Source organism: Hyperoodon ampullatus (genome assembly GCF_949752795.1).
Source record: "Hyperoodon ampullatus genome assembly, chromosome: 10".
Classification (NCBI taxonomy): Eukaryota; Metazoa; Chordata; class Mammalia; order Artiodactyla; family Ziphiidae; genus Hyperoodon; species Hyperoodon ampullatus.
This window is the reverse complement of record NC_136923.1, coordinates 48,151,929-48,175,078: the sequence shown is the minus strand read 5'-3', so window position 1 is coordinate 48,175,078 and position 23,150 is coordinate 48,151,929. Positions and strand designations below refer to the sequence as shown.

The 23,150-nt window shown below is 39.2% G+C and overlaps 1 protein-coding gene across 1 annotated transcript in view; it reads left to right on the top strand.

Annotated features, from left to right (window-relative positions):
* Positions 1-744: 744 nt before the first annotated feature.
* Positions 745-23,150, top strand: part of LOC307058910 (T-cell activation inhibitor, mitochondrial-like) — a gene marked incomplete at both ends in the record, with an annotated part of 37,649 nt that continues 15,243 nt past the window's right edge. Inside the window, 5 exons of the mRNA XM_079712613.1 lie at positions 745-841; positions 2,179-2,286; positions 4,395-4,468; positions 5,712-5,865; positions 9,377-9,629. Coding sequence (XP_079568739.1) covers positions 745-841; positions 2,179-2,286; positions 4,395-4,468; positions 5,712-5,865; positions 9,377-9,629 — 686 coding nt within the window. The remainder of the gene's footprint in view (positions 842-2,178; positions 2,287-4,394; positions 4,469-5,711; positions 5,866-9,376; positions 9,630-23,150) is intronic.

The window sequence follows — 23,150 nt, the reverse complement described above, 5'->3', positions numbered from 1 at the left end:
CCTGACCCCCGTGGATCACTGCATGCTCTGGGGAGACTGCTGGGTGGGGACAGCCCCCACCTGTGCCATCTCCTGTTCCAGGCCACACGGTGGAGGGGCTATCGCACCTTCCTGGTCTCATCTCGGACTTGGCTTGGTGAGACAAGGCGGGAAGTGAGACCCAGCCCGGGATGGACCATGGGTGCTGCATGGGTCCCAGAGTGGGGGACGAGGGGCTGGCCAAATGGGCTGCACCCTGAGCCATGTGGAGCTGTGCATCACCCTTGTGGGTCATGCACTGGTTCTGGCTGGGATGCACCTGATCTTGGAGAGACAGCAGGGAGTGGTAGCTTGAAGCAAGATCTTCGTTCTCTGCCCAGGAATTGGACCTGGGTAGCATGGATGAAAATCAGGAATCCTAGCCATTAGTCCACCAGGGGCTAGAGGCTGGAAGCTAAATTCCCCTGGTCCTTGCCTCCATTGAAAAATGCATTTCTCAAGAAGGCAAAAACTGTAAAAACAGGTACAAAGTTTATTATTAGAGACACAGCACAAGTGGGAAAGCACACAGAGAAACAGTTTGTATAAGACAGAAGCAAGGCAGAAATACACACCTGGAGAGGGCGTCTCCGCTACTGAGGGGGAGCACGGGAAAGAGGCAGTTAAGTCATTTATATAGGGCAGTTCTTCCGGCTCTTTGTTTATCTTTGGCCCATTATTTGGTTTCTTTTTCCACACCTGCCCTGCCCTAGGATGCTCCCCGACATGGATTCCAGCCCAGAGGCCGACGGGGGGCCTTGGCATGACCTATTATGGGGTGGCGCCTCCTCCTTTTTGACCCCCAAGGAGGCTTTCTGCGCATGTGCAGTGTCTCCCTTGCCCCAAGGATGGGAAACATGTGACCTCTTTATTTTTTACTCAAATAGGGTTTAGCCCCTCTCTGTCCCCACCATGACTGTTATCTTAAAGTGTCCTCAGGAGACAAAGTCGAGCTACTTACCCTGTTGCTGTTGTTATTTCTATCTCCTAGTGCAAACAGGAGGCTGGTTGTAAATATCTAGCCTAGAGCCCATCTGCCTGCTTCCTCAAGAAATGTAAATAGGAGGCCAGTTGTAAATGCCCAGCCTGGAGCCGGACGGACAGCCGGTGGGAAGCAACCAGAGCAGGGTTCTCCAGGGCACTCCCAGGTCCTAAAATCCCCCATGAGCCCTCTCTTGGCCTGCCTTGGCTTCACAGTGCCTTACTTGATTCAGAAGCCCTGAGTGTTTCTCTCCTGCCGGTTTATACCCAGGCAGGTTCAGGTTCAGGTTCACGCTGCAGGGCCTAACTGTGCAGACAACACCACAGCAGCTCTTCCTTCCAGAACACATTCAGGCTTCCCCCACCTGAGAAATGTCACAGAGCCTGTGAGCTTTTTTTTTTTTTTTTGCGGTACGCAGGCCTCTCACTGTTGTGGTCTCTCCCTTTGCGGGGCACAGGCTCCGGACGCGCAGGCTCAGCGGGCATGGCTCACGGGCCCAGCCGCTCCGCGGCATGTGGGATCTTCCCAGACCGGGGCACGAACCCGCGTCCCCTGTATCGGCAGGCGGACTCTCAACCACTGCGCCACCAGGGAATCCCGAGCCTGTGAGCTTTATGTCCTTTGAGGAAGAGGTGGGCTGCTGAGGCCGAGCCAGCCTGCTGTATCTCAGCACCAAGGATATAGTCAATTTTTTTTTTTTTAAATGAATGACCAGTATGCTAGCTGAAGGCTGGAGCATCTGTGCAGGATCCTCTAGGTGGGGAGCACCCAGGAGGAGCGAAGCCTGGACTCATCCCCAAGGCTGGAGGTACTGCTGAATCAGGTCTGGGTCCAATCACAAGACGGTTTAAACGGAGAAACAATATAAAAATTGGTAAATTTTGTCTGATCAGGTCACCCAAGATGGCTGTTCTCTTGCTCTCTGTATATCCCCTGCTCGATCAGCCCCTGCTTTACCTATACCTTATTCACGTGACTGACCTTCCCTCTCAGTCGTAGAGCCTGATCAGTAAATGCCTGTGTACTTGCCTCTGGCCCCAGCTGGTGATTGTTCTAATCTTTAGATCAGAACTCTCTCCACTATGCTGGTTTATCAAAGGGGCAGTGAGGGGCGTGCTCCTCTGCTGGTTTCTCTGGCAACCAGTGAGTCAGTCTGACGTCAGTTCCTCCTTTAACAGGTAACCTCTCCCCGCTCCTCTCCCGCTGGAGTGAAGACTGCCGCCATGTCCCGCCCACTGTTTGCTGCACGCCATGGGTGTCTCGCTCCAGGACCTTGCTTCAGACGTGTAAGATACTCCTATCCATTAAACCATTGAGGATGCTCTTGCTGACTCTGGGCTGCTTCTTCTGGCTTGAGGCTGGGCAAGCACAGGGCTTGCTGGCTTGAGGGGTGCGGCCCAACAACTTAAATAAAAGAATGACTGTAAGATGTAATGAAACTCAATATGGGCCTTAGGGCTGAGGGAGAGCCCCCCAGGAAGAAAAAAGCTTGGAAGGGGTCCTCTCTCAAGGTCCTGTGTTCAGGCCTCATTGGTGGCAGAGAAGTTGGCTGGGTTGCTCCTGCCGTGGCTCCCCAACCACTGGGTAAGCAGGAAGCAACTCTCTGGGGCACAAACCAGGTGCAGGCAGGTCAGCTGATGGATAGGCTTGTGGACAAGCAGAGGAGGTTGGCGTGCCAGTGTGGGCAGGAGGCCCAGAGTTTGCAGTGTGTTGACGTTACTGAGTCCAAGCTCATACTGCTTGTCTCATGACAGGCCAGTAAATTGAGAGACAATTTGTTGGGGCAAGGAATAGTGACTTTATTTGGAAAGCCAGCACACCGAGAAGAGGGTGGATAAGTGTCCCAAAGGTCCATCTTCTCTAGAATTCAGGCTTCTTTTATACTAAAAGGGAAGGGAGTAAAATCCTGGTTCTGTTCAGACTCTGATTTCTTCATTCCTGCAGCCATTCACATGTGGGTCTGGTCAGGATGTTTGCTGTGAGTTAACAAAGATATTTTAGCTTAATGCTCATTACCTGGGAGGCAGGCGTCCCAGAGGTGGGCCATTATGTATAATTTAAGCTTACAGGCAACATCCCTTTAGTAATTAACTTGTAGCAAAAGCAGTAGGATACAAAGGTTAAAGTAAAAGAAACAGATCCGATATGGAGTCAGATTTGTCTTCTCTATTACACTGTGAGGGCCACGGGTTCTGCGCCCATGGCTGGGCAGGTCTGCACCAGATGCCACCACACCTACACTTGTGACCAATCAATCTTGCAGCCTCCAAAACCAGCAGGAGGGCCCTTCTCTCTGCAGTGTCCCCATAGCGCCCTCTACTGGAAAAGCTTACCATTGTGCTCACCCTGAAGGACAGAAGCTTAAAGGAATCCTGTTCATTACTGCAGAGCATGTGTGAAAGGTGGGTTGGAAGTTGAGCAGCAATAAAGGGGAACTGGCACAGAAGACCCATGACGCAGCTCTATCCTGGAACCCATTGGCCCAAGGAGAAAAGAGAAGCGCTGTGCACAAAAAACTCACAATTAGCCAATTAGAAAAGTGAGAGGCTGGATCCAACCCAAGTGCCCAATATAGGGCAGACTCAGTAGAGGCTGGAATCATGGGAGACCCTAACTTTGGGGGTGTGAGTGGATGTGAAATAATGCCAGGTGGACTTGGCGTGACACCCACAGATGGTGGCTTCTCTCTGCAGAGTCATTCAAAGGCAGAATGAAACAAAGGGGAGTTTATAATGGTGATCCCGTCACCAAGTGTAATGGATTGCATGCTGGCTCCAAAGGATGTGTCATGTCCTAATTCCTGGAACCTGTGAATTTTACCTTGTATATTAAGGTACGTGACTTAGTTACAGATTTCGAGAGGAGGTGCTTATCCTGGATTATCCCATGAGCCCTGGATGCAGCCACATGCTTTTTTTTAAAACTTCATAGGAAGAATTTTATATTTTTCAATAACTTGTCTTTAATATGGGTGCAATTTACATCATTTTCACTTTCATTTTACCTAAAGATTTGGTCATGCTCTTTTTTTAATTAAAATTTTTTTTATTGAAGTATAGTTGATTTATAATGTTGTGTTAGTTTCCAGTGTACAACAAAGTGATTCAGATATATATATGTATACATATATATATATACACACACATATATGTGTGTATATATATACATATATATGTGTGTATATATATTCTTTTTCATATTCTTTTCCATTATAGTTTATTATAAGTTATTGAATATAGTTCCCTGTGCTATACAGTAGGACCTTGTTGTTTATCTATTTTATATATAGTAGTGTGTATATGTTAGTCCCAAACTCTTAATTTATCCCTCCCCCACTTCCCCTTTGGTAACCATAAGTTTGTCTTCTATGTCAGTTTTCCCCTGACTCTTGTAGGGCACGTTCATCCCTTTCTAAGGGAAAGAGGCATAGAGTCGCATGTAGTCGTGGCATCAGGCCAGGATCTCAGAGTGAAGCACAGTTGTTGCTGTTTTATCCTCTTAATTTTAATTCAGTTTTAAAATAGGCAAAACATGTATAGGTTTCAAAAATCAAAGCTAAACACAAAGTTTACTCAGGAGTTTCACTCCCATCCCAATTTCATTTACCCCAATCGCATTAACTTCCTGTTGGCAGTCATTTTTATTCTTTTCTGGGTTGTTCTGCCTGTTTTTGTTTTTGGCAAAAATGGAAATATGTATCAAAAAATAATTTTGAAGATTTAGTCCTTCACTAACAGGAAATTCTCTCAGCTGCTCATGGGACTGTCATAGCTGAGAGTGGTGTATTATAATAAATTAAACAAAAATAAATGGACTGTTCCTAATTTCAGATCACACTGTGTTTCTGAGAAGAGACCTATAGGGATAAGAAGAAAAGTTATTATTTATGCCATTTCTTGGAGCTGTTACTTCACTAAAAGACATTTCTTTTTTCACTTAACAGTATATCCTTGAAATCACTCCATGTCCTTTCATATATATTGCCCATGTCACATTCTTTCCCCCTTTCCTTCTTTTGGTTGTGTAGCACTCCATTGAATGAAGATACCATAATTCAACCAATCTCTGGATAGGCATTTTAAGAGCCTTTTATATAGAAAGAAATTAACTCTTTACTATGAAATAACTTGCAAATATTTATTCCCAGTCAATTTTTGCCTGTAGACTTGTGTGTGTGTGTGTGTTTTCCTTAAAAATGTGTGGTTTTTTATGTGTTCTTTTTTTAAGATCTTAAAAAAATTTTACAATATTGTGTTAACTTCTGCCGTACAGCACAGTGATTCAGTTATACAGAAATATGTATATAGTTTTTCATATTCTTTTCCATTATGATTTATCACAGGATATTGAATATTGTTCCCTGTGCTATATTGTTTTTAAACTATCTTAGGTAATTGGATTTATCAATCATTTATTACTTGAGATATTCAGTCATAGTTAGGCTTTTCCCACATCTAACTCAGCCATGTTTTCTCTAGTTCTTATATGCACTTTTTTTTTTTTTTTTTTAACACACATCTCATCCCTATGGAGTTCCATGTTGTGAGGTGTGGATCCAATTTTATCCTGTACTGAGGAGCTATGAAATCCCACCATTTTTAATACTAAATTCTTTAATACACTCAATAATGTGTTTAAAAGGTCAGGATATAATTTCTGATGTTTCCTTGTTCTATTTTGTGTATAAATGCCTCTTAATATTTTTTTCCAGGAAGTCAATGAAAATTCTCTTAAGAGATTAAGTGCCTGCTTAGAAAACCTCCAGAAACCAGGCTTCAAGTCTTTGAAACCAACCCAGCTTGTGTTTTATGTAAGAGAAACAGACCAGAATTCCTCTGATGGCCAGGAACACTTAAGCACTTCTGGTACATTTCTTATTTCTCGTGTGTCCCTTGCAGGCTTGGTGTGATGTGTCCGATCTGTCTAACGTTGCTAGAAGACCTTCGGATTGAAGCCTTGTCATAGGAAATAATATCATTTAATTGAGTGTTTTCCTGGAGTTAGATTCTATTCCTGGCTGCATGTGTTTGATGAGCCATTTTTTATGTTTAAACTTTTCTGACTAGAAAACTGAAGTGTTCCTATTTCTTCCCTTCCTATTTCAGTGCTGTTTTAAGTATTAAATATCTATATAACAATTTATATCTTTAAAAAATATAGCTTACATTCTCTAATTTAGTCCTCAAAGTACCCTGTGAGGAAGGTAGAATTTGCCCAATTGTAACTTAGTAATGTCCCAGGACCATGGAGACAGAATAGGGGTCTTGAGCCCTTTAACTCTAGCCTCATGCTGTTTCTAAAATCTGATCACTCCTCATGTACAGCCTTCTCTTTTATCCTTTGTCACTGCTTTAGCCATGATCCAGTGATCCTTTAAACTAAGGATGAATGTGGGTCTGTCCATCCTTTTCGTGATCCTTGAGGAAATAACTTTATTTTTAGAATGAACTTTAAAGCAGTTTAAAGATTTACTAAGAGCTTTCTGTGAACAAATGCTAACACAAATAGCTGTCAGCTCTGGCTGAGTAAAGAGAAAAATGCTCTACTTTCAGTTAATGGTTAACTTTGAACCATTTATTAAATGAAAATAGATTATAAAACAATAAATTAGTGGGAATTCCCTGTTGTTCCAGGGAATTCCACGCTCTCACTGCCAAGGGCCCAGGTTCAATCCCTGGTCAGGGAATGACGATTCCACAAGCTGCATGGTGCAGCCAATAAATAAATAGATAGATAGATAGGTAGATAGATAGATAGATAGATATATGGATAGATAGTTAGACTTCTCCGGTGGCGCAGTGGTTAAGAATCCGCCTGCCAGTGCAGGGGACACGGGTTCCATCTCTGGTCCGGGAAGATCCCACATGCTGAGGAGCAACTAAGCCTGTGCACCACAGCTACTGAGCCTGCACTCTAGAGCCCGCGAGCCTCAACTACTGAGCCCGCGTGCCACCACTACTGAAGCCCAGGTGCCTAGAGCCCGTGCTCCACAAGAGAAGCCACCGCAGTGAGAAGCTCGCGCACCGCAACAAAGAATAGCTGCCGCTCGCCACTAGAGAAAGCCCATGCGCAGCAGGAAGACCCAACACAGCCAAAAATAAATAAAGTAATTAAAAAAATAAATTATATATATATGGAGTTCTTAGAAGTCAAAAAGAAAACAGAGTAGCTTGGTTACAAAAATGGGCAAACACAATGACTAGACAGTTCAGGAAATAATACACATAAATTGCCAATAAGCATATAAAAATGTTTAGCCTCAGTAATCAAATGCAAACTAAACTAATTAGGTAATATTTCCCAATAAAAGTTGTGTGCAGTCTGGCACAAGCATCCCACACTATAAAGTAGCATTTACATTGGATTAAATAATTAATGGAATTGATAAGAGAGAAACTGAGATTATTCCTTGACTTACCTCTTCTGAAGATAAACTATTTCTTCCTAACTTCAAATGCAGGAATTTGGATTTTCCTTTCCTCTTTCACTGACTAGAATAATTTTCCTACCAGTATTTCTCATTTTACCATCAATGATTCAACTAAAAAGTCTTTCTTAGTTTGCATGTTATAGATTCTATAAATCTATGTGACAGGCATAGCAGGTATATCTGAGAATGATTTAGATTGTGGTGATGGTCATCGTGGCAAAGAAAACACAGTCTTGTATGGAATGGTGAAAAATTAAAAACAACTTTTATGGTCATCAGTTTTGGAAGTGTTAAATAAATTGTGCTACATTGATTATGTAGATTAGTATAGAGCTACTAAAAAGAAAGAGAATGATGTATACATACAGATAATGGAAGAGTCACCAAGGTTAAATAACAAAAGCAAGTTCAAAGTAATAGATCCAGGGAATTCCCTGGCAATCCAGTGGTTAGGACTCTATTCTTCCATTGCAGAGGTCCCAGGTTTGATCCCTGGTCAGGGAACTAAGATCCTGCAAGCTGTGTAGAGCGGCCAAAAAAATTAAAAAAAAAAAAAAAGTCATAGGTCCAGAATGGTGCAGTTTATATGTTAAAAAGGAACAATTCACACTGTGGGTGTGTGCTCATGCAGACACAAAAGTGTATATATCATATATAACATACACACAAAGCACATAGAAAAGGTCTAGAGCAGTGCTGTCCAAGAGAACTTTCTGCGGAGATGTAACTGTTCTGTATGAGCGCTGTCTGGTACAGCTGGCACTAGCCCCATGTGGCTACTGAGCACTTGAAGTGGAGCTAGTATGACCAGGAACTGAATTTTAAATTTTATTTAATTTCAATCAATTTAATTTTACCAATAAATAGCCACATATGGCTAGTAACTACCGTACTATACAGTGCAGTTCTAAATGCTTGTGTACCTAAATGTTAATAGAGTTACATCTAGCGAAAGTGTGAGGTTGTGTGCCTGTCAACAGGAGACTTTTACTTTGTATATATAATTTTACAAGAAGGATGTACTTTTATAACACTTGTATAATTTTCAAAACCAATTTTAAAAATTTTTCCAAAGAAAGAAAAAAGAGTCAGCATGTTATAATGGGGAAAATGCTTGGCTTGGTGGCAGCTCAGATTTCAGCCCACTTCACGCTTCTTAACCTCCTTGAACCTCTGCTTCTTCACATTTGAAAAGAGAGATAATAATGGCACTGGTGAGAGTGTTCATTGAAAAGTTATGTAAATTCAACTAGCGCCATGTTTAATACCCAATAAAGGTGCAGGGGAACCAGTAGATTTCCTACTGTTGACGTAAGTTAGATTACTACCCTGAGCCCAGTGACTACTTGCATTAAAGTCAGATTGTGAAGTGCTAATTTTAAAATATTAGGGAATTTTGAGTCACTTCTGAAAATATTGTGTCCCTAGCTAGTTGGATGGGGGAGTATGAGGACAGTCTCTTTCAACTGTACAGAAAATTTGAGATGGGTTTCTGTGACCCCTGAGACTGGATTGGCCCCCCTCCTTGAACCACTGTCGCAGGGCAGCCTGACCCATCCTCCCCCTTCTCTTTAGCGCTGGACACCCTCTCTGGTGGACACTTGCTCATAGGAGAGCTTTTCCATCCCTTAGACTGTAGAGACCAAATTTATGAACAACATTGAAAATACTTTCAATCCCCTTCTTGGGCTGGGGTGGGTTTGGTCACTGGCGCCAAACTAGAAAAGGGAGCTGACAGAGGACTTCATGAAGATGGAGGTAGTGTGGTACAGTTTTGGAGAAGGGATGTAGTTTTCCATTTACAGATGGTTTTCCAATAGGATGAATTTTAATCAGTAATGGAGTGTTTTAAAGATTTTGATTCTATAAATGTATGAAAAGAAATGTTTTTCAAGTAAAGCAAATAATCATCTGTATTAACTGTTTGGGGGAATTATATTCTCTAGGATTTCGAGCAGTCAAATTTACTTTGCACACCAGAGATCTGCTAAGCACAGCGTTATATATTCTCAACTCCTGCAGTTTATCTATTGAACATATCCAAAGCTTGAATACTAATGTGCACTCCCAGCCTCTCAGAGAGGCGAAAAGGACATCTGACCGGCCCATCAAATGGGACAAGTCTTACTACTCGTTTACTGGATTCAAGGACCCTGATGAAGACCTCGAGCAAGTCTGGAGAATGGAAACAACCCTAACGTATGTAAGAGTTTTTATTTAACTAAACTTGTAGTTAGTAGCCCCCACTCGCCTCAACTAGAGAAAAGCCCGCATGCAGCAACGAATACCCAACACAGCCAAAAATAAAACAGAAAAAACAAAAAACATGAGCTAGAAGAGAGGGTCTCAGCCTTGCATGCACTGGGATCCAGCCCATGAAACTTCTGCTTATACCCATTGCTCTAATTATCTCACAGTGTGTCCAGATGAACAAAAACTTGGGAATGTCTGACCTACCTTTTGGTATAGAAAAAAAGTGGGATTGGATAAGTCACGGCATAAAAGCAACAATGAGAGTTGTTGGACCTGAAGTCAAGAGGCTTTAGAATAACATATTAAAGAAATTCAGCAATTAGTCTGTGGTTCAGTTGAGTGTTTCATAGGGTACAATTTTGGTCTGGAGCTAGATGTGTAGCCATCATGAAAAGATTGTCCCGGGACCCAGAACTCAGAGTTAGTCAGCTGGCGAACAATGAAAACAGACTGGAACTGGGAAAAGCTAATTCACCAAGATAAGTGCTATTCCACTGGTTCCTTGTCCAAGCTGAGTATTTATAATTTCCTTATTTGTATGTAGTTCACCCAGTAAAATTCTTCAGTCTTTAATAAAAGTAGACACTCTTACATTATATTATATTACATGTTACTAGATAATGCATTTTTAAGAGTAGGGAACATGTTTTAATCATCTTTCTACTAATCTGCTTTGTAGATTCATAAAACCCAACCAGCATTTTTATTTCACTGAATTAAAGAATTGTTGAAAAAGTGTGAATGTGAAGTACTGGAGGCTGGGTGTGGAGAACTCAAGGTTTAATATGGAAATGTAAAGTAGTTTAATACAGATGGTAGCAGTAGAAGTGACTCAGCAATGAATGTAGAGGACCATTTTTTTTTTAAAACAGTGCCTCTGTTAGTTTCATTAGTGTTGACTTAAAAGTATCTGCTGTTTTTAGCAAGAGATACATTGTCTTAAGGAAATTTTCCAGTGTACATGAGTTGTGTTACTATGAATTCTTCATTTCCTTCAGAAGTATACTTTGTTTTAAATTCAAGCTCTCATGTTGACAATTACCAGGACAAGCTCAAAACGTGTCATTTTGATTTGTCTACCCTTAAAGAAGATAGCAACATAAATTAAATAGACCACTGTTTTAGAAATTGAAATCAGTGGAAATATAACTGTCTAATTTATTGATCATTATTATCCAAATTCAGTTGTCAATAGCTATGTATCTTGTCAAAGAATGAAGTAAATCCATTCATAGCCAGATAGAACCTTTGTTTTCTTAGCTTTGACAAATGAAATTAACAACAATAAAGCATTACATGTTTTAGCCTTGTTTATAAGAGAGATCTTGCATTTGCTTTAAAACTGTGATTTAAAATTAATATTGAATTATCCTAAATGAAACAGACAGTATTTAGAGTTGCTTACAAAAGAGCTGGAATAAGGCTGTGGCTGGTTCTTGGTGTAATGCTGTTTCATATCTTTTACTTCCATATATGTTTCTTGGGCTAGAGAATATTGAGAGTTGACTGGTATCACCTTAAATCTTCCTACTCAGAGCTTCTCTTCTAAAATCGACCGGTTAGAGATTTCTGTTTTGTTTAGTTTTTGATGCTTGTATCGGAGGTGCTTGGGTTATATTTCTTGAACGTTGATATGTTAGTGACTTACCTGAACCAGATCATCACACCTCATAGAGTTTGAGTTTAGCTTATTAGGTATAATTTTAGAGCAGAGGGTCCAGGCTGGGTAGGAAAGGAGAGGACAGCTCTACACTGAAAAAAGGCAAGAAAAGGAATACATACTGCTCTTTGGGCCCTTTGGGTAAATTACAGTATAGACTAAATGCCGCAAAAAAAAATCTGTTGCCTTTACCAGCATGCTTTAGAGCGCCGATGCCCCGGTTACGACAGTTGTATGAATTTGGAAGATTTCATATCTCTTATTTCCATACCCTAACCTGGTCTCCCTGGTCCAGTGTGTTCACACAGGCCCAGCACCCCTTTCCAATCTTGACCTTTTCCCAAATATGGATGTTGCCCAGTTTGCAGGAGCCCTGATGAGGGTTTGTTCAAGGTTTTGTTTTATGTTAGTTTTTCCCAGTAAGGATTCCAGGAGCTTATGCCATCAAAGCCAGAGTGGTGTTTGTATCAGTTTCTTGTTTCAGTTATTAATTTTCTATTTGGCCATGCCACGTGGCACATGGAATCTTAGTTCCCCAACCAGGGATCAAACCCGAGCCCCCTGCATTGGAAGTGTGGAGTCTTAACCACCGGACTGCCAGAGAAGTCCTAATTTTTTAGATTTGTTATTATTTTGCAAATAATTATAAAATTGTTGAACCTTTGAGAGGTTTCAAACCATATGAATGGAGTGACTGTCCCATAGTCAGGAGATTTAGGGGCTGTAACTCGGACAAAACTTATTCACCACCATGGTCATTTTGGCCATATATGGTTTGTTTTTATTTTTATTCTTGTATTGTTTACCTCATCTTTATTAATATGAAGTTATACAAGAGGATGCATAAGGAGCACATGCTGAATTATACAGTACAGAGGGAGCATAAAAATAATTCTGTAAATTTACATCCAGCTGATCTTCACCTGATTTACAAATTGCATTCACCTGATCAAAATTTAATCTTGAAAACATGTTTTTTCTAATATTTCAGAATGTAATGTTAAAAAGAGAAAATATAAGTTTTATTTAGTGTAAACTTTCAAATAATTTTCCTTATGTTTCCGCAGAGACATGCAGGCTGAAATAAAACAGAGAAATTATGAAAATAAATTAGTTGAGTTTTAAAAAATACAAGATAGAACAATTATCAGGTCATAAAAGCTCCATTTAATCTATTTTCTTCTTATATCTGGCAGTTACATTTCAATCTACATTTTAGGACATGCTGTGTAATTTTGTATTTCTCAGCAAATTATGCTTTATCTTACTGTAAAATCACTTTATAGTGATAAAAACACTACAATGAAATGTTTAATATGTAAGGTTTTCTAATTATATACTCTAATATAAAGAATTTACCAGTCTAAAAAAAATTAGAAAATGCTACTTTGTGTTGTAGCTTTTAGTATTTCCATATTTTGCATATATTCTCTGATTATCAAATAATTTTATAACTAAAATGTATTGCAATTATAGAATTTGTGTTTGGAAGGAGACAACAGGATACATTTGTATCTAAGCAAAATTATCCCATATGTAATGTCTACCCCACTGAAAAAAAAATGTCATTGAACTATAGAAAGACCATTGAAATGCTATTCTTTTTTTTTTTGACAAAGAACATGTCATGTTAACTTTTCTTTTTTAATACAACAGGTTCTTATTAGTCATCCCTTTTATACACATCAGTGTATACATGTCAATCCCAATCTCCCAATTCATCACACCACCATCCTCACCCTGCCGCTTCCCCCCCTTGTGTCCATACGTTTGTTCTCTACATCTATGTATCGATTTCTGCCCTGTAAACCAATTCATCTGTACCATTTTTCTAGGTTCCACATATATGCGTTAATATACGATATTTGTTTTTGTCTTTCTGACTTACTTCACTATGTATGACAGTCTCTAGATCCATCCACATCTCAACAAATGACCCAATTTCATTCTTTTTTATGGCTGAGTAGTATTCCATAGTATATATGTACCATATCGTCTTTATCCATTCGTCTGTCAGTGGGCATTTAGGTTGCTTCCATGACCTGGCTATTGTAAATAGTGCTGCAATGAACATTGGGGTGCATGTGTCTTTTTGAATTATGGTTTTCTCTGGATATATGCCCAGTAGTGGGATTGCTGGATCATATGGTAATTCTATTTTTAGTTTTTTAAGGAACCTCCATACTGTTTTCCATAGTGGCTGTATCAATTTACATTCCCACCAACAGTGCAAGAGAGTTCCCTTTTCTCCACACCCTCTCCAGCATTTGTTGTTTGTAGATTTTCTGATGATGCCCATTCTAACTGGTGTGAGGTGATACCTCATTGTAGTTTTGATTTGCATCCCTCTAATAATTAGTGATGTTGAGCAGCTTTTCACGTGCTTCTTGGCCATCTGTGTGTCTTCTTTGGAGAAATGTCTATAGGTCTTCTGCCCATTTTTGGATTGGGTTGTTTGTTTTTTTAATATTGAGCTGCATGAGCTGTTTATACATTTTGGAGATTAATCCTTTGTCCACTGATTCGTTTGCAAATATTTTCTCCCATTCTGAGGGTGGTCTTTTTGTCTTGTTGATGGTTTCCTTTGCTGTGCAAAAGCTTTGAAGTTTCATTAGGTCCCATTTTTGGTTTTATTTCCATTACTCTAGGAGGTGGATCAAAAAAGATCTTGCTGGGGCTTCCCTGGTGGCGCAGTGGTTGAGAGTTCACCTGCCGATGCAGGGTACGCAGGTTCGTGCCCCGGTCTGGGAAGATCCCACATGCCACGGAGCGGCTGGTCCCGTGAGCCATGGCCACTGAGCCTGCGCATCCGGAGCCTGTGCTCCACAACGGGAGAGGCCACAGCAGTGGGAGTCCCATGTACCGCAGGAAAAAAAAAAAGAAAAGAAGAAAAAAAAGATCTTGCTGTGATTTATGTCAGAGAGTGTTCTCCTTATGTGTTCCTCTAAGAGTTTTATAGTGTCTAGTCTTACATTTAGGTCTCGAATCCATTTCGAGTTTATTTTTGTGTATGGTGTTAGGGAGTGTTCTAATTTCATTCTTTTACATGTAGCTGTCCAGTTTTCCCAGCACCACTTATTGAAGAGACTGTCTTCTTTCCATTGTATATCCACGCCTCCTTTGTCATAGATTAGTTGACCATAGGTGCGTGGGTTTATCTGGGCTTTCTATCTTGTTCCATTGATCTATGTTTCTGTTTTTGTGCCAGTACCATATTGTCTTCATTACTGTAGCTTTGTAGTATAGTCTGAAGTCAGGGAGTCTGATTCCTCCAGCTCCGTTTTTTTCCCTCAACACTGCTTTGGCTATTCGGGGTCTTTTGTGTCTCCATACAATTTTTTTTTTTTTTTTTTTTTTTTTTTTTTTTTGCGGTATACAGGTCTCTCACTGTTGTGGCCTCTCCCGTTGTGGAGCACAGGCTCCGGACGCGCAGGCTCAGTGGCCATGGCTAACGGGCCTAGCTGCTCCGCGGCATGTGGGATCTTCCCAGACTTGGGCACAAACCCGTGTCCCCTGCATTGGCAGGCGGACTCTCAACCACTGCGCCACGAGAGAAGCCCTCCATACAAATTTTAAGATTTTTTGTTCTAGTTCTATAAAAAATTCCGTTGGTAATTTGATAGGGATTGCATTGAATCTGCAGATTGCTTTGGGTAGTATAGTCATTTTCACAATATTGATTCTTCCAATCCAAAAACATGGTTTATCTCTCCATCTGTTGGTATCATCTTTAATTTCTTTCATCAGTGTGTTATAGTTTTCTGCATACAGGTCTTTTGTCTCCCTAGGTAGGTTTATTCCTAGGTATTTTATTCTTTTTGTTGCAGTAGTAAATGGGAGTATTTCCTTAATTTCTTTTTCAGGTTTTTCATCATTAGTGTATAGGAGTGCAAGAGATTACTCTGCATTAATTTTGTATCCTGCAACTTTACCAAATTCACTGATTAGCTCTAGTAGTTTTCTGGTGGCATCTTTAGGATTCTCTATGTATAGTATCATGTCATCTCCAAACAGTGCCAGTTTTACTTCTTCTTTTCCAATTTGTATTCCTTTTATTTCTTTTTCTTCTCTGATTGCCGTGGCTAGGACTTCCAATACTATGTTGAATAATTGTGGTGAGAGTGGACATCCTTGTCTTGTTCCTGATCTTAGAGGAAATGTTTTCAGTTTTTCACCATTGAGAATGATGTTTGCTGTGGGTTTGATAAATATGGCCTTTAGTATGTTGAGGTAGTTTCCCTCTATGCCCACTTTCTGGAGAGTTTTTATCATAAATAGGTGTTGAATTTTGTCAAAAGCCTTTTCTGCATCTATTGAGATGATCATATGGTTTTTATTCTTCAGTTTGTTAATAATGGTGTATCACATTGATTGATTTGCGTATATTGAAGAATCCTTGCATCCCTGGGATAAATCCCACTTGATCATGGTGTATGATCCTTTTAATATGTTGTTGGATTGTGTTTGCTAGTATTTTGTTGAGGATTTTTACATCTATATTCATCAGTGATATTGGTCTGTAATTTTCTTTTTTTGTAGTATCTTTGTCTGGTTTTGGTATCAGGGTGATGGTGGCCTCACAGAATGAGTTTGGGAGTGTTCCTTCCTCTGCAATTTTTTGGAAGAGTTTGAGAAGGATGGGTATTAGCTCTTCTCTAAATGTTAGAATTCACCTGTGAAGTCATCTAGTCCTGGACTTTTTTTTTTTTGGAAGATTTTTAATCACAGTTTCAATTTCATTACTTGTGATTGGTCTGTTCATATTTTCTATTTCTTCCTGGTTCAGTATTGGGAGGTTATACCTTTCTAAGAATTTGTCCATTTCTTCCAGGTTGTCCATTTTATTGGCATAGAGTTGCTTGTAGTAGTCTCTTAGGATGCTTTGTATTTCTGCGGTGTGTGTTGTAACCTCTCCTTTTTCATTTCTAATTTTATTGATTTGAGTCCTCTCCCTCTTTTTCTTGATGTGTCTGGCTAATGGTTTATCAATTTTATTTATCGTCTCAGAGAAGCAGCTTTTCGTTTTATTGATCTTTGCTATTGTTTTCTTTGTTTCTATTTCATTTATTTCTGCTCTGATCTTTAGGATTTCTTTCCTTCTGCTAACTTTGGGTTTTGTTTGTTCTTCTTTCTCTAGTTCCTTTAGGTGTAAGGTTAGATTGTTTACTTGAGATTTTTCCTGTTTCTTGAGGTAGGCTTGTATAGCTATAAACTTCCCTCTTAGAACTGTTTTTGCTGCATCCCATAGGTTTTGGATCATCGTGTTTTCATTGTCATTTGTCTCTAGGTATTTTTTTGATTTCCTCTTTGATTTCTTCAGTGATCTCTTGGTTATTTAGTAACGTATTGTTTAGCCTCCATGTGTTTGTGTTTTTTACATTTTTTCCCCTGTAATTCATTTCTAATCTCATAGCATTGTGGTCAGAAAAGATGCTTGATATGATTTTAATTTCCTTAAATTTACTGAGGCTTGACTTGTGACCTAAGATGTGATCTATCCTGGAGAATGTTCCGTGCGCACTTGAGAAGAAAGTGTAATCTGCTGTTTTTGGATGGAATGTCCTATAAATATCAATTAAATCTATCTGGTCTATTGTGTCATTTAAAGCTTCTGTTTCCTTATTTAGTTTCAATTTGGATGATCTGTCCATTGGTGTAAGTGAGGTGTTAAAGTCCCCCATTATTATTGTGTTACTGTCGATTTCCTATTTTATAGCTGTTAGCAATTGCCTTATGTATTCAGGTGCTCCTATGTTGGGTGCATATATATTTATAATTGTTATATCTTCTTCTTGGATTGATCCCTTGGTCATTATGTAGTGTCCTTGTCTCTTGTAACATTCATTATTTTAAAGTCTATTTTATCTGATATGAGTATGGCTACTCCAGCTTTCTTTTGACTTCCATTTGCATGGAATATTTTTTCCCATCCCCTCACTTTCAGTCTGTATGTGTCCCTAGGTCTGAAGTGGGTCTCTTGTAGACAACATATATATGGGTCTTGTTTTTGTATCCATTCAGCAAGCCTGTGTCTTTTGGTTGAAGCATTTAATCCATTCACGTTTAAGGTAATTATTGATATGTGTATTCCTATGACCATTTTCTTAATTGTTTTGGGTTTGTTTTTGTAGGTTCTTTTTTTCTCTTTTGTTTCTCACTTAGAGAAGTTCCTTTAGCATTTGTTGTAGAGCTGGTTTGGTGGTGCTGAATTCTCTTAGCTTTTGCTTGTCTGTAAAGCTTTTCATTTCTCCATCGAATCTGAATGAGATCCTTGCCAGGTAGAGTAATCTTGGTTGTAGGTTCTTCCCTTTCATCACTTTAAGTATATCATGCCACTCCCTTCTGGCTTGTAGAGTTTCTGCTGGGAAATCAGCTGTTAACCTTATGGGAGTTCCCTTGTATATTATTTGTCATTTTTCCCTTGCTGCTTTCAATAATTTTTCTTTGTCTTTAATTTTTGCCAATATGATTACTATGTGTCTCGGCATGTTTCTCCTTGGGTTTATCCTGTATGGGACTCTCTGTGCTTCCTGGACTTGGGTGGCTATTTCCTTTCCCATGTTAGGGAAGTTTTCTACTATAATCTCTTCAAATATTTTCTCTGGTTCTTTCTCTCTCTCTTCTCCTTCTGGGACCCCTATAATGTCAATGTTGTTGCATTTCATGTTGTCCCAGAGGTCTCTTAGGCTGTCTTCATTTCTTTTCATTCTTTTTTCTTTATTCTGTCCTGCAGCAGTGAATTCCACCATTCTGTCTTCCAGGTCACTTATCCATTCTTCTGCCTCAGTTATTCTGCTATGGATTCCTTCTAGTGTAGTTTTCATTTCAGTTATTGTATTGTTCATCTCTGTTTGTTTGTTCTTTAATTCTTCTAGGTCTTTGTTAAACATTTCTTGCATCTTCTCGATCTTTGCCTCCATTCTTTTTTTTTTTATTTTTTTTTTATTTTTATTTTTTTTTTATTAGTTTCTGCTTTATAACAAAGTGAATCAGTCATACATACACATCTGTTCCCACATCCCTTCCCTATTGCGTCTCCCTCCCTCCCACCCTCCCCATCCCACCCCTCCAGGTGGTCACAAAGCACCGAGCTGATCTCCCTGTGCTCTGCGGCTGCTTCCCACTATCTATCTACCTTACGTTTGGTAGTGTATATATGTCCATGCCTCTCTTTCGCTTTGTCACAGCTTACCCTTCCCCCTCCCCATATCCTCAAGTCCATTCTCAAGTAGGTCTGTGTCTTTATTCCCGTTTTACCCCTAGGTTCTTCATGACATTTTTTTTTTTAAATTCCATATATATGTGTTAGCATACGGTATTTGTCTTTCTCTTTCTGACTTACTTCACTCTGTATGACAGACTCTAGGTCTATCCACCTCATTACAAATAGCTCAGTTTCGTTCCTTTTTATGGCTGAGTAATATTCCATTGTATATATGTGCCACATCTTCTTTATCCATTCATCCGATGATGGACACTTAGGTTGTTTCCAGCTCCGGGCTATTGTGAATAGAGCTGCAATGAACATTTTGGTACATGTCTCTTTTTGAATTATGGTTTTCTCAGGGTATATGCCTAGTAGTGGGATTGCTGGGTCATATGGTAGTTCTATTTTTAGTTTTTTAAGGAACCTCCATACTGTTCTCCATAGTGGCTGTACCAATTCACATTCCCACCAGCAGTGCAAGAGTGTTCCCTTTTCTCCACACCCTCTCCAGCATTTATTGTTTCTAGATTTCTTGATGATGGCCATTCTGACTGGTGTGAGATGATATCTCATTGTAGTTTTGATTTGCATTTCTCTAATGATTAATGATGTTGAGCATTCTTTCATGTGTTTGTTGGCAGTCTGTATATCTTCTTTGGAGAAATGCCTATTTAAGTCTTCTGCCCATTTTTGGATTGGGTTGTTTGTTTTTTTGCTATTGAGCTGCATGAGCTGTTTATAAATTTTGGAGATTAATCCTTTGTCAGTTGCTTCATTTGCAAATATTTTCTCCCATTCTGAGGGTTGTCTTTTGGTCTTGTTTATGGTTTCCTTTGCTGTGCAAAAGCTTTGAAGTTTCATTAGGTCCCATTTGTTTATCTTTGTTTTTAATTCCATTTCTCTAGGAGGTGGGTCCAAAAGGCTCTTGCTGTGATTTATGTCATAGAGTGTTTTACCTATGTTTTCCTCTAAGAGTTTGATAGTTTCTGGCCTTACATTTAGGTCTTTAATCCATTTTGAGCTTATTTTTGTGTATGGTGTTAGGGAATGATCTAATCTCATACTTTTACATGTCCCTGTCCAGTTTTCCCAGCACCACTTATTGAAGAGGCTGTCCTTTCTCCACTGTACATTCCTGCCTCCTTTATCAAAGATAAGTTGGCCATATGTGCGTGGGTTTATCTCTGGGCTTTCTATCCTGATCCACTGATCTATCTTTCTGTTTTTATGCCAGTACCACACTGTCTTAATTACTGTAGCTTTGTAGTATAGTCTGAAGTCCTGGAGCCTGATTCCTCCAGCTCCGTTTTTCGTTCTCAAGATTGCTTTGGCTATTCGGGGTCTTTTGTTTCTCCAAACAAATTTTGAAATATTTTGTTCTAGTTCTGTGAAAAATGCCAGTGGTAGTTTGATAGGGATTGCATTGAATCTGTAGATTGCTTTGGGTAGTAGAGTCATTTTCACAATATTGATTCTTCCAATCCAGGAGCATGGTATATCTCTCCATCTATTTGTGTCCTCTTTAATTTCTTTCATCAGTGTCTTATAATTTTCTGCATAAAGGTCTTTTGTCTCCTTAGGTAGGTTTATTCCTAGATATTTTATTCTTTTTGTTGCAATGGTAAATGGGAGTGTTTTCTTGATTTCATTTTCAGATTTTTCATCATTAGTGTACAGGAATGCCAGAGATTTCTGTGCATTAATTTTGTATCCTGCTACTTTACCAAATTCATTGATTAGCTCTAGTAGTTTTTCGGTAGCATCTTTAGGATTCTCTATGTATAGTATCATGTCATCTGCAAACAGTGACAGCTTTACTTCTTCTTTTCCAATTTGGATTCCTTTTATTTCCTTTTCTTCTCTGATTGCTGTGGCTAAAACTTCCAAAACTAGGTTGAATAAGAGTGGTGAGAGTGGGCAGCCTTGTCTTGTTCCTGATCTTAGTGGAAATGGTTTCAGTTTTTCACCATTGAGGACAATGTTGGCTGTGGGTTTGTCATATATGGCCTTTATTATGTTGAGGAAAGTTCCCTCTATGCCTACTTTCTGCAGGGTTTTTATCATAAATGGGTGTTGAATTTTGTCGAAAGCTTTCTCTGCATCTATTGAGATGATCATATGGTTTTTCTCCTTCAACTTGTTAATATGGTGTATCACATTGATTGATTTGCGTATATTGAAGAATCCTTGCATTCCTGGAATAAACCCCACTTGATCATGGTGTATGATCCTTTTAATGTGCTGTTGGATTCTGTTTGCTAGTATTTTGTTGAGGATTTTTGCATCTATGTTCATCAGTGATATTGGCCTGTAGTTTTCTTTCTTTGTGACATCCTTGCCTGGTTTTGGTATCAAGGTGATGGTGGCCTCGTAGAATGAGTTTGGGAGTGTTCCTTCCTCTGATATTGTTTGGAAGAGTTTGAGAAGGATGGGTGTTAGCTCTTCTCTAAATGTTTGATAGAATTCGCCTGTGAAGCCATCTGGTCCTGGGCTTTTGTTTGATGGAAGATTTTTAATCACAGTTTCAATTTCAGTGCTTGTGATTGGTCTATTCATATTTTCTATTTCTTCCTGAGTCAGTCTTGGTAGGTTGTGCATTTCTAAGAATTTGTCCATTTCTTCCAGGTTGTCCATTTTATTGGCATAGAGTTGCTTATAGTAATCTCTCATGATCTTTTGTATTTCTGCAGTGTCAGTTGTTACTTCTCCTTTTTCATTTCTAATTCTATTGATTTGAGTCTTCTCCCTTCTTTTCTTGATGAGTCTGGCTAATGCTTTGTCAATTTTGTTTATCTTCTCAAAGAACCAGCTTTTAGTTTGGTTGATCTTTGCTATTGTTTCCTTCATTTCTTTTTCATTTATTTCTGATCTGATCTTTATGATTTCTTTCCTTCTGCTAACTTTGGGGTTTTTTTGTTCTTCTTTCTCTAATTGCTTTAGGTGCAGGGTCAGGTTGTTTACTCGAAATGTTTCCTGTTTCTTAAGGTGGGATTGTATTGCTATAAACTTCCCCCTTAGAACTGCTTTTGCTGCGTCCCATAGGTTTTGGGTCGTCGTGTCTCCATTGTCATTTGTTTCTAGGTATTTTTTAATTTCCTCTTTGATTTCTTCAGTGATCACTTCGTTATTGAGTAGTGTATTGTTTAGCCTCCATGTGTTTGTATTTTTTACAGATCTCTTCCTGTAATTGATGTCTAGTCTCATAGCATTGTGGTCGGAAAAGATACTTGATACAATTTCAATTTTCTTAAATTTACCAAGGCTTGATTTGTGACCCAAGATATGATCTATCCTGGAGAATGTTCCATGAGCACTTGAGAAAAATGTGTATTCGGTTGTTTTTGGATGGAATGTCCTATAAATATCAATTAAGTCCATCTTGTTTAATGTATCATTTAAAGCTTGTGTTTCCTTATTTATTTTCATTTTGGATGATCTGTCCATTGGTGAAAGTGGGGTGTTAACGTCCCCTACTATGATTGTGTTACTGTCGATTTCCCCTTTTATGGCTGTTAGTATTTGCCTTATGTATTGAGGTGCTCCTATGTTGGGTGCATAAATATTTACAATTGTTATATCTTCTTCTTGGATCGATCCCTTTATCGTTATGTAGTGTCCTTCTTTGTCTCTTCTAATAGTCTTTATTTTAAAGTCTATTTTGTCTGATATAAGAATTGCTACTCCAGCTTTCTTTTGATTTCCATTTGCATGGAATATCTTTTTCCATCCCCTTACTTTCAATCTGTATGTGTCTCTAGGTCTGAAGTGGGTCTCTTGTAGACAGCATATATATGGGTCTTGTTTTTGTATCCATTCAGCCACTCTGTGTCTTTTGGTGGGAGCATTTAGTCCATTTACATTTAAGGTAATTATTGATATGTATGTTTCTATTCCCATTTCCTTAATTGCTTTGGGTTCGTTATTGTAGGTATATTCCTTCTGTTGTGTTTCTTGCCTAGAGAAGTTCCTTTAGCATTTGTTGTAAAGCTGGTTTGGTGGTGCTGAACTCTCTCAGCTTTTGCTTGTCTGTAAACGTTTTAATTTCTCCATCAAATCTGAATGAGATCCTTGCTGGGTAGAGTAATCTTGGTTGCAGGTTTCTCTCCTTCATCACTTTAATTATGTCCTGCCACTCCCTTCTGGCTTGTAGAGTTTCTGCTGAGAGATCAGCTGTTAACCTGATGGGGATTCCCTTGTGTGTTATTTGTTGTTTTTCCCTTGCTGCTTTTAATATGATTTCTTTGTGTTTAATTTTTGACAGTTTGATTAATATGTGTCTTGGCGTATTTCTCCTTGGATTTATTCTGTATGGGACTCTCTGTGCCTCCTGGACTTGATTAACTATTTCCTTTCCCATATTAGGGAAGTTTTCAACTATAATCTCTTCAAATATTTTCTCAGTCCCTTTCTTTTTCTCTTCTTCTTCTGGAACCCCTATAATTCGAATGTTGGTGCGTTTAATGTTGTCCCAGAGGTCTCTGAGACTGTCCTCTATTCTTTTCATTCTTTTTTCTTTATTTTGCTCTGCATCAGTTATTTCCACTATTTTATCTTCCACCTCACTTATCCGTTCTTCTGCCTCAGTTATTCTGCTATTGAT